This window comes from Pseudopodoces humilis, chromosome 6, assembly GCF_049639895.1.
Source record: "Pseudopodoces humilis isolate 2021_Gansu_Grassland_sample_001 chromosome 6, ASM4963989v1, whole genome shotgun sequence".
NCBI lineage: Eukaryota > Metazoa > Chordata > Aves > Passeriformes > Paridae > Pseudopodoces > Pseudopodoces humilis.
This window is the reverse complement of record NC_142205.1, coordinates 49283050-49299737: the sequence shown is the minus strand read 5'-3', so window position 1 is coordinate 49299737 and position 16688 is coordinate 49283050. Positions and strand designations below refer to the sequence as shown.

General features: G+C 42.6%; 1 protein-coding gene across 2 annotated transcripts; it reads right to left on the bottom strand.

Moving 5' to 3' along the window:
* Nucleotides 1-5905: 5905 nt before the first annotated feature.
* On the bottom strand, nt 5906-13490 carry TRMT10A (tRNA methyltransferase 10A). 2 transcript variants are annotated; one of them, XM_088056938.1, is made up of 8 exons: nt 13177-13486; nt 12177-12479; nt 11021-11183; nt 10522-10593; nt 10035-10109; nt 8908-9057; nt 8252-8357; nt 5906-6935 (listed from the first exon to the last, which is right to left on the bottom strand). In XM_088056938.1, the coding sequence occupies exons 2-8, from the start codon at nt 12449-12451 to the stop codon at nt 6769-6771; spliced, it is 1008 nt and encodes a 335-aa protein (XP_087913064.1). In that variant the 5' UTR covers nt 12452-12479; nt 13177-13486; the 3' UTR covers nt 5906-6768. The 2 variants fall into 2 exon arrangements, with proteins under 2 accessions (XP_087913064.1, XP_087913065.1); XM_088056939.1 differs by lacking the exon at nt 5906-6935 and adding an exon at nt 6942-7310 and having other exon boundaries at nt 13177-13490.
* Between the last annotated feature and the right edge of the window lie 3198 nt (nt 13491-16688).

Below are 16688 nucleotides of genomic sequence, written 5' to 3'. Positions count from 1 at the left end.
GAGCTGTCAGCCCTTTCTTCCAAAGGCCATAAACTCTCCTTTTTTGTTCTGAGTTCCAGCCAAAGCTCTCCAGTCCTCTCAGGAGGAACAACCTAGTGATTTGCACTTCCTGAAATAACTTGTATCAGAATGAAGTCCACTAGTCCACTCTATTCCTTGATGTTTATCTATCTCCTTTCCTCCCTTCTTTTACACCTGATGATTTTAGAGGTCTTTTCCAACCTTAACTATTCTATGATTCTTCTAAAGTTCCCATCCCATTTCCTTATTGGTTTATTTACCATATCCCTTTATGTTTCCTTTCCCCTCAAAACTTTCCTCATATCTTTAGGTATATGCATATCAAGGCCATGACTTTTTTTCTCCGATTGAGAACACTGGATCAGTCAGTGGATCCTTGTCTGTATACTGTGCAGGGATAGGTGTCATGGTCCTTAGGCAAAAGGTGACAACAAAAGAGACTGCACAGAGTTCCAGCAGTGAAGCACGAGCAGACTTGCATAACCATGTTGCAGAAGCTGCTTTATTTACCTTGCTCTGCCTGATTCCTAAAGATAAATGAGGGTGAGGCTCCAGCTCAGGGCATACAGTGGCCCTGGCATGCATGGAAACCACAGTGCCGCCCCTTTACAACCTGCTTGCACAGGCTCTTGGCTCAACCCTTTGTGAGAAAATACTTTGCTGATCCCTAGACCTCTCCACTTTTAGGGCTGTTCACTATGAAGAGAATTTTTCTTTATGTTTATTTAAATATTGTGCAATTAAAATCTCTTCTTTCTGGTGACCAGTGACATGACACAAAGGGATGGCATGAAGTTGTGTCAGAGGGAGGTTTAAGTTGAATATTAGGAAAAGGTTTTTCACCCAAAGGGTGTTTGGGCACTTGAACAGGCTCCCCAAGGCAGTGGTCACAGCACCAGCCTGACAGTTCAAGAAGTGTTTGGACAATGCTCTCAGGCACATGGTGGGACTCTTGGGGCTGCCCTGTGCATGGCCAGGAGTTTGACTTTGATGCAGGACCCTTCCAACTCAGGATAGCCTGCAATTCTATGGAAATATGATACATAATTTCTTTATAGTTTTTTTTATTTCACTTTATCCAGCTGAACGTGATGCACTAATATTCCCTCTCCAGTGATTCATTAACCTCAGCAGATTCCAGTGAAATGTGTGTCAGAGGCTGAAGACAAAGAACATGCTGGAGTTGTTCATGGCTGGTGAGCTTGCACACAAAAGAAGTTAGAAGCAGTGGGCAAAGGTCTGTACTTGCAACTCCAAGTTATCTTCACTTGGGGACTGTAACTTGGGCAAATGCTTTGAAACACCGACCATGCTCAACAAATTGTAGCCATAGCTCCAGTTTCTGACTACAAAGCACTTGTAGGGAAAAGTGGTTCTTTACTGCCACTTCACAGGCAGTACAGCCTGCTTCCCACTCCTTGCTCCTGCCTGGGCTGAGCAGCTTTGCATTGCTTACTTGCCTGAAGCAGTGCATGATGTTGACTCCAGGCAACGAGAGCTAGTGCTTTCTGAAACAGCTTTTTTTTAATGGAAAATTAGTTCTGCACTGAAACTGGCTCAATTTAACAGAAGACTATTTTAACCACAGCTCAAGTGACCTGACTTTTTAGAGAAGGAAAAAAAAAGCTTTTAGTGGTAGTTATGCATCACAGGTTTTACTGACAACTATACATTCTGTCCTACAAATAATAAAATGCATACTAGTTTCAGCTAAAACTTTAGCCTTTTCAAAAAGAGGTTACTTCTTCCTTATCTACCATGTTGATTTTTAAGCTTACCAAGGTACCTTTCTTTCTTTCAGACAGTGTCTTACCTGCTAAGATAAATAAACCTTTATATTTAAATTGTGTTTAAATTGAAAATCCAGCATTTCTTCCTCCTGTGTGATAGCAATTTCCGAGTTACCCTATTATGAGGCACTTCTGAAGAACTTGGTAACACAAAAGCTCTGGGACACATGTTAGTAGAAGATAGGAAAAGCAACATTTCTGAAGTTTCACCATACACAGTATAGAAGCTGTGACTTCTCCAATCCCTTTGTATTTTTCCACTGCACATTTAAGGGTGTCCAAAAGATTAGGTATACAAAATACAAAACCCTGCAAGTGCTCATTATTATTGAAGCACAGAGATTGAACAGAACTAGCTGGTAGGGCAGATTATGTCCTTCAAAAAGCTTAGGGATCATATCTGAAGATTATACAAATGTGCATGACACGGCAATGGAGCTGAATTAAGCACATATGGGATGACATTCAGTTTTGTGAGAACATGAACAAAGACATCCAGGAATAAACACCTTTCCAAAATACACAGGAAATAAATCAACTGCTCACAGGACAATGCCTTATTCATTTTAGTAAGCTGAAGAAAAGTTAAAGGTGGAAGGTGCAAATTAGCTTGTGGGTTTAGAGCAAGTATTAGAAAAATTTGAAGAGGAAAATGATATCCAAGGAGAGTACTCAATCAAGTATGAACATCCCTTTTGTAAATAATGCCTTTTCTTCCTTTTAGGTCTCTGAAAATATCACAGCCAAACAACACAAACAAGAAATAAAAAAACACCTCTTACACTACTTGAAGTAAAAATGCAGCAAAAGGGAACGAATATGAATCAGACATTTGATTATTTGGCTTTAGGACTGTCAGCAGCAGATACTGTTCCAGCTAACAAAGCCACCTTCTTGAAAGAAAGACAATTAAGGTACACATTTCAAAGATGGGCCAAAGTTTATTCAGCTCTAGATGTGGAAGTCACACTGAAGTCCATCTCCGCTTTTCAGAATAATTTACGAGAAGAATCTGTGCTTACTGATGGCTTATTTTAAAACCCTCCTGCAGAATAAATGGATACTTTACAATAATATGAGCCAATACCAATAATGGTGCAGTGAACCTGTGATCTTCAGTGTGATCTACAGCACAGCCTGAGCAATAAAAAGTTCTGTTTCAATCAAAGAAACACTGTAACTCTTCAAATTTCCCTGACCTTATCCTCAAGCTTTAAGGACTTCAGGAATGCCATATCCTGCACTCCTGCAGCTGGCAGTCACATTGCCCCACAACTGCTCATGTGCCTTGTCATGCATGCAGGATTTTGGAATAACAATCAGTGTGGATCCCCTTGGCCAGCTACACTCCTGTGCAGCATGCCAGTGTGCACTGCAAAACCCACCATCACTGTCAACTTTGTGACCAAAAGCCTCTGAGGTGGGGCTGTTCAGAGAGGCTCTTTTCCACTCAGATGCTCTTCTGCAGAGTCATGTCTAGAATCAAATGCTACTGCTCCATAAGCAAACATAGGGTCAACGAGCATACATCATGACATGGGACATGTGGAAGCCAAAGAAAAGGCAAATTGACCTGAATCCAGGATATGGACAAGATGGGAAAGTACAGTAACCTGCTGCAGTACAGTGTTTGGGAAATTGTCACAACATGGATGTGGATGAACACTGCTGGGGTCCCTGACTTCAGAAATCTGAACCAAGGGGATTGAGACTCAGTGGGAATGGAACAAAACAACAGGATTACTTATGACATTTTACTGTGACCTCCCCACTGCACTCAACTAAAAGAAAGTTCGCCCATTTCAGCCAGAAGGTTTGACTTTCTGCCATATCCCCTTCCTATTTTCAGTTTCTTTCTTTTCAGGTTCCTTGAGCCATACCTTCTTCATGGCCTTTTTAATGCTTTACTACACAGGTTTAAAGATCTCTGGATGTATTCTGCTGCCAGTTGAGCAATAGTTCTGGCAGTACCTGAAACTTTACAAAGCTTAGTGATGAAAGTCTGAGCTTTCCTAAGCACAGCAATGACGCCTGGTGGTGAAACACAGGGATCCTGTTTTTCTAGAGCTGTGCAGATTATCTTTTTAATATTCTGTGCTTCAACATCATGGTGGACTGGGAACAAATCACATTGGAGGTCTCTAAGTCTTGGTTAGACAAGCCTGTCAGAGCTGATCTTACCTGAGGACAGCAGGGTGAAGCAGAGAACTTCCCAGTGTGTTTTCCTACAGTTTCATTAACTTCGTACAGCTAAAGCTGGCTCAAAGAAAGATCTTTCTTTAAGAAGTGCCCTAAAGCACTGCATGTAAATATTTATTTCTGTTATCAGAAACAAATTCCTTGTAATTTCTTATTATAAAACAGTACAGTGATTTATCTCTGCTTCCAGTGTAATACATTAGTGGGCCATGCCTGAAATATGCAAACGGCCATCTTGAAAATATTGAGAACAACAGCCAGGTCTGTAGATTGAAAATTAAGAATAAATGTGTTTTCTTAAGGAGCATGCCACAAGCTAGAACACAAGAGTACCAAACAGGGCTGAAACTTGTATACAATATGTAAATTCAAAATGAAAAACAGTTAAAAGTCCTCATCCTCACAGTGAACAATTTCTTCCTAATATCTAATCTAAATCCACCCTCTACCAGTTAAAAGCCATTCCCCCTTGTCCTACCACTACCTGTCCTTGTAAAAAGTCTCTCTACAGCTTTCCTGTGGGTCCCCTTCAGGTACTGGAAGGTGCTGGAAGGTCTCCCCAGAGCCTTCTCTTCTGGGCTGAACAGCCCCAGCTCTCCCAGCCTGTCTGCACAGGAGAGGTGCTCCAGCACTCTGAGCATCTTCGTGGCCTGGACTTGCTCAAACAGGTGCATGGGCTTCACATGTCGTGGGCCCCAGCTCTGGATGCAGCAGGCCAGGTGGGCTCTCATCAGAGCAGGAGGATCACCTCCCTTGAGTTGCTGGCCACGTTTCTTGTGATGGGGGACAGGAAGACCAGGTGGGTGAGACAAGCAATGTGTATGAACAGGCAGCAGCCACAGAGCTGTTGTGACACTGTGCATTTGACATGAGCAGCCTTTGAACAGCAACACACCAGACCATGTTTTCCTTCTGTTTCTCCACAGACAGGTAAGCTTCAGGTTTAAACAGCTGAATTTAAAAACACCTGTATGTGTGCAGGTGTGAGTAAGTAATTCCCCTGGTAAAGTTGTAAGGCTGTGTTTTAAGTTGCACAACAATTCTGTAATATGCTTTGGAACACTTTCAGGATGTCTCTGAAAGTCCCCAGTTTGTCTGAACCATCTGCTCCTATACTCTCAAGCATGAGTAAATGAGGCACATGTGTGAAATGGTCTTAAGGAAACCTTGGACAGACTGAGTCTTAGATCAGGTTTAATAGGTGCTACATGCATTGACATGCAGAACCTCAGCTATAAAGGTGCAATTCCTCACAATTTTATGCATTTCAATTAGAGAATCAGTGTAATACATGCTGGGTACACTTATGCTGCCTTTTTTGTTACAGAAATAAAACCAGCAATGCTTTTATGAAAAGGCTGATCTAGTTTCTGCAACAAAGAATGAAAGGTTTTGTAAAGCCTAAGAAAAGCCCTGTGGAACTTCAGTAAGAGACCACAATGCATCCTTTTAACAGAAGAAACTTTTCTGTTGGCCTTTTAGAAAGTATAGAGCTAAGTGTGTAAGTCATAACCAGTTGGTTGCCAAGCTCTTACAGACCATAGGGACCCACAGGGATCCCACCTGCAGTGTCCACTTGAAAGCAGTAACAACGAAGGGAGGAAGAAAAATGTGCACAAGACAAGGCATACTTGAATCAGCCCTCTGACTGCAGCTCAGCAGAGAGGAACACTTAGGATGCCACGTCCTCTTGCTCTTCAGGTGTGAGAAGCCTATGTGAGAGCTGCACTTACTCAGACACTGCAGCTACCTGGCCACTCCCTGGGGCAGAAAGGGATAGGCAGCCTCACAGGGCTGAAGCAAAGCCTCACTTTGAAGGTGTCCACTTCACTACTTTGTCAAAGCACCAAAGTCAGTTGATGAGTCAGAATCAGAACATCCAGCCAAGACTAAGATTATGACTTTTTTAAAAGGAAAAATATTTTATAGACAATACAATACAGTACATACAGGATCATGCCATTCAGGAATACTGAATCTGAGTGACCGGTAAGGAAGAGTTCCTCCCTCCTGATGTTGTTTTGAGGCTGTGTGATAAATTTTGCTGAGAATGTGAAGAAATAATCAAAAGTGTTTGAGTCACCTCAGTGTGCACCATGTGCCAGACAAGACACATGATTTGCACCTGTGCTAACACCCATCCCTCTCAAACTCAAGTATAAAGCACTGGCTTAACCCCACATTTATACTTCACCTACTGACCCCAGCTAAACACAGTATATGAATCAGGCAGTTCAGTTGCTTGTGATTGTCTCTTGAGATGCTCAGGAAAATCAGAATTTTTGTTTTGAGTGTTCATGCGCACTTTGCAGCAGGCACTAGTGGTACAGGTTTTGGAGCCAAAGGAACACTTCTCATTCACTGCTTTTAAGAAAGCTTTTGAACAGAAATGGAGACAAGAATGTAGACTTTAAAACAGTAACTACTAATGCTCTTGGCATTTACACCCAACTTGGTATGTATAAAAAATATTATTAAAAAAATTAAACAGCTTCCCTGGAAAAAAAAAATAAATGCTGCATTTGCCATTAATTTCTTTCCTTTTTTTAAAAAAAAGTTATTATATTGAAGTTTCAGGGTAAAATCCTGCATTTAACTTAACCCTTCATGCACAAAAACTCTGTTCTGGGACTACCAAGCACTGAGACAATTTAGCATTATGAGGGCTGCAGACAGTCTTTGAAGTAAAACTACTTCATGTCCCAATTTTATTCCACGAACTGCATGTCTCATCTTTCTCACCGTCTCATTCTAAAGCCTAGTTACTGTCTGAGTCATTGTCTTCATCTTCTTTTCCAGACAGAGCATGTTTGGATGAATCATTGGCTTCTCCCAAAGGAACAGCCCCTTTCCTCTGTGGCAGGACACTGAAAAAAGCCTCCTTCCAGTCTCTCTTCTCCAGGTATGCAAGGATGATCTCAAACACTGAAACATCAGAAAAGTCCATCAGCTCTTTTACAGGGAGGTAAGTGAATGGCTGATAGCAACACACGCCCAAATCCATCTTTACAGAGGTTCACGTGCATTCTCTTGTGGCATCTTCAGAGCAGTGCTGATGAAATGCAGGCAGGAACAGACATGGTAATTCTGCTACTACTGCAGCCTGAAGCCAAGCATACCCCAAGTCTCCAGCTGCATGACAGTATTTCTCTTAGAGACTGAGACAAATACTGCAGTCTCACCAGTGTCTTCTGTACAGGCACCAATGCTTTCACATGTTTGACAGGAATCCTGCTGTGGATGCACTTTAACAAAGATTTTGACCCCCTCCGATAATTAGCTCTTATTATTTCTTCCTTTCTATATAAAGCAACAGTGAAAGATCCAATTTTAGAAACATGTAAAGTCTTACAAATACACAGGGTTTGGTAATTTTTAAGTCCTGTGCCATACTATATCCTCCTCCATGCTTATATAGTTGTTATTATCATGCAAATGCCAGCCTCACTAATACAGCATTTTCAGAAAATAAAGTTATCATTGAGTAATGTGTTACATAAAAAAAAAACAACAACTTGAAATAAAGCAAGGTAAGATAAGCAGAAGAATGTGCAGTGAAGCACAATAAAGACTTTGACACCATGTCAAAAACTTCCATGAAAGTCTGAGTAGGCTTCATTTTGCATGTATTTTTGTTTAGTGACACTGGAAGACAACGTAATAATAAAGCTGAAAGTTTAAAAGGAGCAGAATTCAAGGCTTGGTTAAGTAATTGAATATTTCAATCAGAACCAGGAAATCAGGTAAAAATACAGTTATGAAAGTTCAGTAGTTGGAGTACTGCTGATACCAACTGAGGAAAGTCTACACGCACTGAGGCAGTTACTGCTGAACAAAGCTGTCCAAAGAGGTGAAAACATCAGAAACAGTCATCATCCCTTGGCACAAAATGTGTACACTACAATAAAACAATGTCAGATAGTTTCCAACATTTCACACACTTATACAGTAAGCCAGGAAACAAGACCAGGATGGTAAGGAAGCCACAAGTAATCCTCAGACAAGCCAACAGGATACAATGTGCACTTCTAAATGGCTAAGACACCATCATTTACATTTAACCATATCTATAATTGCTAAAGGTCAGGGCAATCAGTGTATTCTGAAGGCAACTAAAGTGAAGAAATACCAACATAATAAAACAAGGCTTAGGTATCTGCACTACAGTGCAGAGGGTTTGAACTGTGATTATCACTGGTATATTCTAAAATAATGTAATTATTTTATGATTTAGAACTTACCATGATTGACAGCTAACACTTTCCGACTGTTCATTTTGACAAAATTTCCAAGCGGGAGCTGTGCATGACCAATTCCCTGCTCTACAGCTTTTTTGTAAGTAATACCCTGGGGAAAAGATAACAAAACAAGTGGACTGAGAATTACTGTTTCAGATCAGTCTATACAGATTTACTGCAAGTATAATTTTCTGCCAAGAGGTTTGCCTGTGCAGCCACGATGTTGCTTTAGAAGTTGGTTACAAAAAGAAACTTACCCCTGTAGGACAGCACCAGCCTCAAGGGCTACTACCTCTGGAAAACTCACTTTCTATAAATGTCACACTGTGACCTGTGGTCAAAAGGACTGCAAATGAAAAGTGTTCAAGCAGTTGCAGCTCTAGAACCATCAGCCTTAGCCTGTTTTAAAGGTGAGCTTGTGTTAAAGTACAAAGTTATTCAGGTTGTAGTCACTCGGTATTTTTTCAGAAAAGGAAAGGGTAAGAAAAGTCTGGAACACAAGCCTGCTACCACCACAGGCATTTTTCATATTTCTTCAACATTTTTTGGAATTCTTTTTAAAGACATTTTCTCATTATTAATTATGTTAGTTTACACATGAACAGCAATGCCAAATAAGGTGCCATACAAAGCTGAAAAGAAACAGGCCCACAGTTTACCTTGTGGTGATTGTGATCCACCAGTCCTCCAATCACGTAGGCTTTCTTCTCATCAAGCTCTCTGAGAACGTCTGGGGAATCTGAGGTAAGATATACTAGGTCTTCTTTCTTTATTAGCTCACTGTAGTGCTCTGTTCTAATTTGGATATCCTCAAAAAAAGGTAGTTAAAAGAAGTTACATTCAACTGATGAATTGCTGGCCAAGCTTTACAGACCCAAGATGGGACTGGCAAAATAAATCCAACAGTATGTGGTCATTCCACATCCCTCCTTCATGTTCAAATATGTAGCTCAGTGCAGATTAATTTTCTGTGTAAACAATCCAGTTCCTAGAGCTCTGATTTGCAAAAACCAACAGGAAAATTTCTGAAATCCCAAAAGAACTTTACAAATCCTTAAGTTCTTGTGATTCCCTTCAAATGTTGCCATTTGAAGGTCCCACAGATCCAAGTAATTTTCAAGTCCATTAAAAAAGTGAACCCAGAAGCAAACAGTTAACATTCAGTTCAGTAAGAGAAGTTTATGCTAAGCTCTCATGGGACAGTTATTGTACAAGAACTGCTGGATACAGGACTACTTTTATTTGTTCTAGGTGCTCTTCCTTTGAAGTTGTTGGAATGGTGGCATAACAGGGAGTCACAAGGAAAGCCAACATAAGTTTGACCATAAGACAAGAACAGAAAGCGTTCTCCAGAACACTTCAGTGCTGAGGGGCAGCCTGATGGAAGTGAAGGTGCACACGAGAGAATCACACCCCAACTGACAAGTCTTATTTTGGACATGGATAGAAGAGCACTGTCAAGACAGACAACTGCTGCCAGAACTGCCTAAATCAAGGAGTCCTGCTTAGTCTATCAAGAATGGAATTTGTTCAATAAAAGTAAGTAAAAATGGATCTGTGTATAGTTTTTCAAGCAAAAATCAAATCTAAATGCAAGAGAAGCAGACTTTGCCTTATTTAAGTTAAATCAATTAAAAGGACAAAAAGTGACACTTTTTCAAATATGCTACTGCTTGCCTGTATTAGAAAAAACCCATGTGGAAAAAAATCATGTTCTTCACAACTAACAATATAGTTAACAACTACAATCAAGACTAACTTTTTACAGAAATACACAATTATTCACCTTCCAATTCACCCATCCTTTGTCATTTTCATTCATGTTGGTCTTCAATTGTCCTCCATGGCTGGTCAAGTAAAACTTCAAACAGAACACACAAGAGGTACAAAATACAGAAACATCAATTTGCCACAATCTGTTTCCTCTCCTACCTTTAACTGTTAGCTAAAACTATTACTATTTTTTAAATGGAAGTGGTAATAGGACCATACTCATATAGTTAGTGATATGTTTAAAAGACAAATTTGGATTTTTTTTTTAAATCTGTCACAGCTAAAACCAAGAGCATCAACAGCCTCTTAGTGGCACACCTGGATCTGGCACTTTTCATCTGCATGCACATACTGTTCCATATAGAGGGATATCTTTATAACATGTGTGTGTTACAATAGAAGTAATTTTCTTATGAAAGAGGCAGCTTATGTATTTTCTTTTCCTACTACAGTTGTCATGTTTGGAGCTTGGCAGCAGTGTTCAGTTTGTTCAAACATACCTGCACAGGATGAAAAGCCTTGCGGTTTTCTGCGTAACATCTCTGAATCTGCTTGTGAAGCTTCTTAACATCCTGTACACAACACAATTTGTTTTTATTTAGTCCTTCATAGAGACCATCATAAAATGCTTTATCATGAACCAGTCAGAAGTTAAAGAGAGAAAAAGGAAGCTTTTAACTGGCAAAAGTGACTGCTCAGAGAGTGCAGGCATCAGATCCTGAGAGAAAAAACACCCACTGTGAAGGGGTTATGGTGACAAGGAGACACACACATCTTCCACATAGGTGTACTTAAGACACCTCTATGCATGTGCTTGATTGACATTATTCTAGGAAGAAAAAAAATCACAGGGATTTAATTAACATACAAAAATAATCTGAGGAATCCGGTTTATCACTGTGACAATACCTGACCTTTAACCCATAGGAATATTCTGAGAGCATACAGTATATATTTAAGAAAATTAAATGTACTCAGTTAATCTGAAGTTCCTTTTACCTTTAAGACCATCAGGTCATCAAAGCTGCAGTCCACAATGAGGCGAAGCGTGCTAGGAACAACTTCCCTGCGCATGCACTTTCTGTCATTTCCCTCACTACTGGAATCCAATTTTGACTGACGTTCTAGTTTTCTCTTCTGGCGTTTTTCTTTTCGTTTCTGCCTAAGTAAACAAACAAATCGATCCTCAAAAAGTGCTGCCAAGTCTGCTGAGGTACTGTGTTATGCACACAAATGCAGACTTCTAGGGCAAAAGTGGCTGTTCTGTGACTGTGACAGCTAAAACTCAGCCTGCTGCCTGCATTTGTGCTACACTGAAACCAGCACAAAACACCCCCCCATCTTTGTGAAGTTCTCTAAATACCTACAAAGACAGACAACTGACACAAATTCAGTTAACTCAGTACTGGGAGTCTCACAGATTTAAGGGTGCTCTGAGTCAAGTCTCATAACAGAACTAACCAAAAAGACTGACAAAATCACACTATCAGGATCAGAATGAGTAAGGCAATTTACATGCTGTTTCACTGAACAGTTTTTCAAAAGGCTTCTGAAGAAATTGTTCCATCCTCCTTTCCTCCTGATAGGAGCAGGCAGTAGGGAGATCAAATTTCAGAGACAGTAACAACCACTGTCTTGGGATGGAGCACCCGGCAGCCAGTGGGATAAGAATAAACCACCATCAATCCATTCGCAGATACACCTTCTCTCAACACAAAACAGAAGCGCTACATAAGCCAGCGTAACTTGTAGCACAGCACTTCAGGTGTCAAATGCAGCTGCTTTTATTCAGTGTGTCTAAGAGTCTCAAGTCTGACAGCACCAGGAAAAGTAGTGCAGCCCATTCAGAAAGGAACAAGGCCACTCGTTCCATCTCCCTTCTGACAAATGAAAAACATGCACATTTGAATCCCTCCTGACATCCTCTTGAAGCTGAGGAACAATTCTAGTATGAGGAAGGGACGCTTACCTCCACAGCCTCTTTAAGTGCAGACGAAGTAGCCTGGGGCTACTGCCTTAAACCTGATGTGGGACAAAACTGGTTCAACTGCCTTGATTTGATGGAGCAATTCACAAGCAAATTCTGCTGACACGTTGTTATTATTAGCACCAAATATTACATGTGAACCATGTGAAGCTCCTTTGCAAACCATACCTCCGTAGATCTTTCTGTTCTTCCCACTGCTTCTGCTTCAACAGCTTCTTCCTTTGCCTCTTGGACATGGACTCAAGGCATTCTTCCTTGCCTGAGCCTGCCTCCAGTCTCTCTACTGGACCGTCATTTGACTTCGCCTTTCCTTCCACATCAGGAACTCCAGGGAACAGGGTATTTTCCATTGGCACCTCTGGACCGGCTGTGGGTGTTTCAGATGACATTAGCTTTCCGCTGGTTTTTCTGACTTGTTTCTCAGCATGTGCTGGACATTTCATTAAAAACAAGTTTTCTGCTCACAGTTGTCTAGGAAACAAAGTGATATGAGCGTCATTAACAAGATGCTCAACTGGAACAAATACCACTCAACACCTGAATAAAGAATAAGAAAAGGCCTTTTTTGTTTGTTTAGAGCCTCTGCAAATAGTAATAAATTACTAGAAATATTTTCTAGAAAGATTTTAACCTATATTCTGATAGTCTAAAATTCTGCCTGCTAAATGTGCAGGTAGTGAATAGTTTTTAATTAAAAGCTTTGCAAAAGAACAACAGCATAAAATTAGGGAATCATAATGAATCAAATGTAACATAAAAAAAAGCATTAGCAGTATGTGTACACAAACACAAAAAATTAAAGTAGTATCTTGCAATATCTACAGAAGTATGTTAGAGAAATGTAATTTTAAAGTCACTAAAGCCGTTGGGGGGGGTGGGGGGGGAAGAAAAGTGTGAACGAGCAGCACACCTTCAAAATAGATTTTTATTTCTCCTAACAACAGAAGACACTGGACAACAACAGACACCAGCCACTGTCAGGAGACGAACACAACAAGTAAAAGGATGAATAATTGTAATTCAGCAAAACACTCTCGGTTCTAATCAATTACAATTAGAACCACTCCTTTCCAATGGCAAGCACGATTTTCCTGCACTAGCAGCTCCTCTGTGCTCGACACCCACACAATTCCCCAAAGACAACTTCACCGGAGAACACTGCACCTACAACAGGCAGGAAAGAGCAACTCCCCGGCTTCCTACAGTAGCAGCAGAGACAGGAAACACACAGGACACCAGAAAATCAGCGGAGGTTTTGCTGGCACATCCCGATTTCCCTGTCTGAGGGCGTTCACACACCGAGCCTTGCCCGCACACCTGCGCGCATCTACGTAGGCGCACAGGCACACAGATATATACACACGCAAGCGCACGTGTATCTATATACGGACACGCCATAAGCCCCTCACGACTGCAGAAGGCCGGCCGCAGTCCCCTGGAGGGGCGTGTCCCGCCCCGCCGGCCGGGCCGGACGCGGCGCGGGCCGTGCTGAGGGCCCCTGGGGGCCGCCATCTTCCCCCCCGCCCCCGAGGGGCCGCAACGTACCCGCGAGCCGCCCCGCGCGCGCGCCCGGCCTGGGACGGGGCGGAGCCGCGCGCAGGCGCGCGGCGGGAGCCGGGCGGCTGTCACGTGACGCCGCCGGGCAGGGCGCCCCCCAGCGGCAGGTGGTGTCAGGGCACACCCCCCCCCCCTCCCCCCCCCAGCCGTGGCTGTGGGGCTTCGTGGGGATAAAGGGCAGCGGAAAGGAAGAGAAAAGCTTGTTTTTATCTGATGGTTCTGATGGCACCGCTGAGTTCACGCAGGGGGGGCAGCGAAGTATTTTTAACTGGTGGCATTCCTCAGGGCAGATTTGTAGCTGCGGAGGTCCCGCGGCAGTGCCGCGCCCCCTCCGCCCCCGGCAGAGAGGTACGCGCCTTAGCGCTTCCTATTTTTAAAGGCCACCGACAATCGGCGCTTGAACTCCGGTGTCAGTGCCCAGCGAAGGGCAGCGTTCTTTCGCCGCCAGATAACTTCATGAAAGAATGCTGCCCTGTTACAGGAGTCGGTTCTGGAGACTGGGATTATATTCTATGGGAACAATGTATTTTGGGCAGCCTGAGTATGTAGATGTCTGTTTGCCCCTGGTTAACGAGGCACACAAAGTTAGCAAACACACGAGTGTGCCCTACCATAATCCCCTTCTCATGTGCATCAGTGTTTATCTCGGGTTTCACGGGTGCCAGATATACACACTCGTACAGTTTTAGTGCTGGTTTCGGGTTCGCTACAGCTGTGTTGCACTCACAAAACCGTGCGGTGTCTCTCTAGTGAGACACTGACCTTTCAACTGCTGTTGGAATTTAATATTTGCTGTAGTATTTGATCTAATTTGTGATTCCTATTCAGAGTGTTACTTTAAAAATAGCTAGATTTGCATTTGCTGGGGTCTATTTAAAACCTCACTCTCATTACTATTAATATCTAGCTTGACACGCCAGCATCACACAAGTCCAAATGCTCCAGTGTCCCTGAGGAGAATCCTTCGGTGTGTTTCAGTCATTGAAAGGCAGCGTATGAGTTACTGATAGAAGCCCTTTTTTAAAAAAAACTTGTGAAAGACATCTGACTGAGTCACATAATACTCAGATGTGCTTTTTCCTAGAATGAAGAAACTGCTTATATGGTTTGTTTTTCTCACATTGCGCTCTGCAAAGCGTCAGTATTGGTCACCCAGCCCCATGTCCTTAGACACCAACACAGGGTAATGCAATGTTTTCTGAAGTCTGCCAAGTGCCAAGCGGTGACAAAGCGAAATGAGGAACTGAGCAGTTGCAAATATTGAGAAAGAGCTGTCTAAATTTCATTATTTTGATGATTTAATTTGACTTTTTCAAGATGCTGATCCCAATGGTGAGGCTTGCAGCAGAAACAGGGGTGGCTTATTCACCCAAAACCTGGAAGCTGGGGGCCCATGGACACCAGCTGGAGGGCAAAGATGCTCTTGGGTACTTCGGTGCTCATACCTGAAGGTTTGAGTTGAAAAGCAAGATCTCTGTGCTTTTCTGAGAAGAAAAGGCAGAAAGAAACATTTTGTTGACCTCAGAATATGGGAGGAAATCTCATTAGTTTTATTAGGCTGTATAAAGATATGAGCCCTATAGTTTGGACTCTGGAAAGTAGGCAGCAGCAGGAATACTTTGACCCCAGTCCATATGCCAACATGGCGTGAAGCATCCATGAGGGGCTGATCCCCCAATCTGTGCGTGGTGTGGACTTTGGTGGGCACAGCGAGGTTTCACTGATGTAATCTGACTGAAAGAAAGTCACTGCTGATTAACTCTGGCCATAACTAAGGTGAGCCTCAGGCCTCCTGTTTCTAAGATGTCTGAAGAGCACTCCAACTCTGTGTTATAGATATGCTTATGGGTGTATAAATGTGTGTGCACGTGGAAATGTATGTACAAAATTTCTTTACATGGCAGTTACTTCCTTAGTTCTGTAATTGGCACTGCTACCGTGGTGTCCAAGGAGAGATGTGGATTTACATCAGCAGGGGATCTGGCCAGGGATATTCTAACAGAGGCCTTTTAAAAAATATATATTTTATTTGAAGTAATAAATAAATTTGTTGTGTATCAAGAGCACAGAAAGATTACAATTGCTCTTCTTCAGATTTCTAACATGACCTTCCCCTTCTGAGTAAAGTGTCAATACTGCTTTTCTAAAGCAGGATGCATTTCTCTAGACAAATCTAGTTGGTTGTGCACCAAGATAGTGTCCTTATTTTTTTCAAAATCACAGAAATCCTGGCAAGCTCCTTGTTTACTCAGTGCAGAAAAATGAGTCCTCTGCTTCAGCCCCTTGAATTTGGGAGCACATCACAGCCTGTGCTGAGAAAGTAGCATAACCAACCACAAAAAGGGAAGAAGCAACAACAGACCCCTGGGGTCTCCTACTCTGCTCCCTCCCACGTGTGCACACAAAATACAGGATGAGGTCCACGGGGAACTTCCACAGGGTGCAGATGAGTGTGGGGGAGAAGCAGTGGCTGGGCCTTTTGTTTCCTACTTCTGGGCAATGATTGACATCCACAGTGTTCAACTCCTCTTTTACCACAAGAAAACAGAGGAGGCATTTATACCATCCAAGGAGAAGGCTGCTCTCACTTTGCTATCTCTTACAGAGGAGGTGGTGGCAGAAGTGGCCCTCTGGGAGCATCTAAATGCAGCCTGGGTTGGCATTTGCTGGGTTGGGATGTTCATAGATCACAGTCAACCAGTGGAAAGCAACCAGTGGAAGTGGAGTGAAAGACTGTGGTGATGGCTCACTTGTGTGTTTCCTTTACAGGCAGGAGCAGATCCTGTCTCCTCACTGAGCTGGGAAGGCTTTGTGTGCTGGGAGAGAGGCATGCAGCCTCCCAGGCTGTGTGCCAGGGCATGCCAAGAAACATGGAGGGTTGGCCTGCTGCCCCACTGACACCTGAGGGACAGCTGAAGGACATTCTTTAACCAGCCCTGTGGCCATGAGGTTAATGTGAGTGGGCCTGGGATTTACTGTCAGGGGAAACAGGGAAGCATGTGGGTTACTCAGCCAAGGCCTTTTCAAGGGAGTTGGTGAAGTAAGCACAAGAAAAGGGGAAAGGGCTTGGTTTGCCCTGTTCCTAGACCTTGCCAAGCAGGTACCCTTTACTGAGATGGGACA

What these genes read in the sequence shown, in the direction of transcription:
- TRMT10A (XM_088056938.1), bottom strand. Translation starts at nt 12,451, where the DNA reads ATGAAATGTCCAGCACATGCTGAGAAACAAGTCAGAAAAACCAGCGGA. An exon ending in AAGGATGGGTGAATTGGAAG is followed by an intron (nt 9,058 to 10,034) that starts GTGAATAATTGT and finishes CCTTTTTTTGAG; the next exon opens with GATATCCAAATTAGAACAGA. An exon ending in TGGATCACAATCACCACAAG is followed by an intron (nt 8,358 to 8,907) that starts GTAAACTGTGGG and finishes TCTTTTCCCCAG; the next exon opens with GGTATTACTTACAAAAAAGC.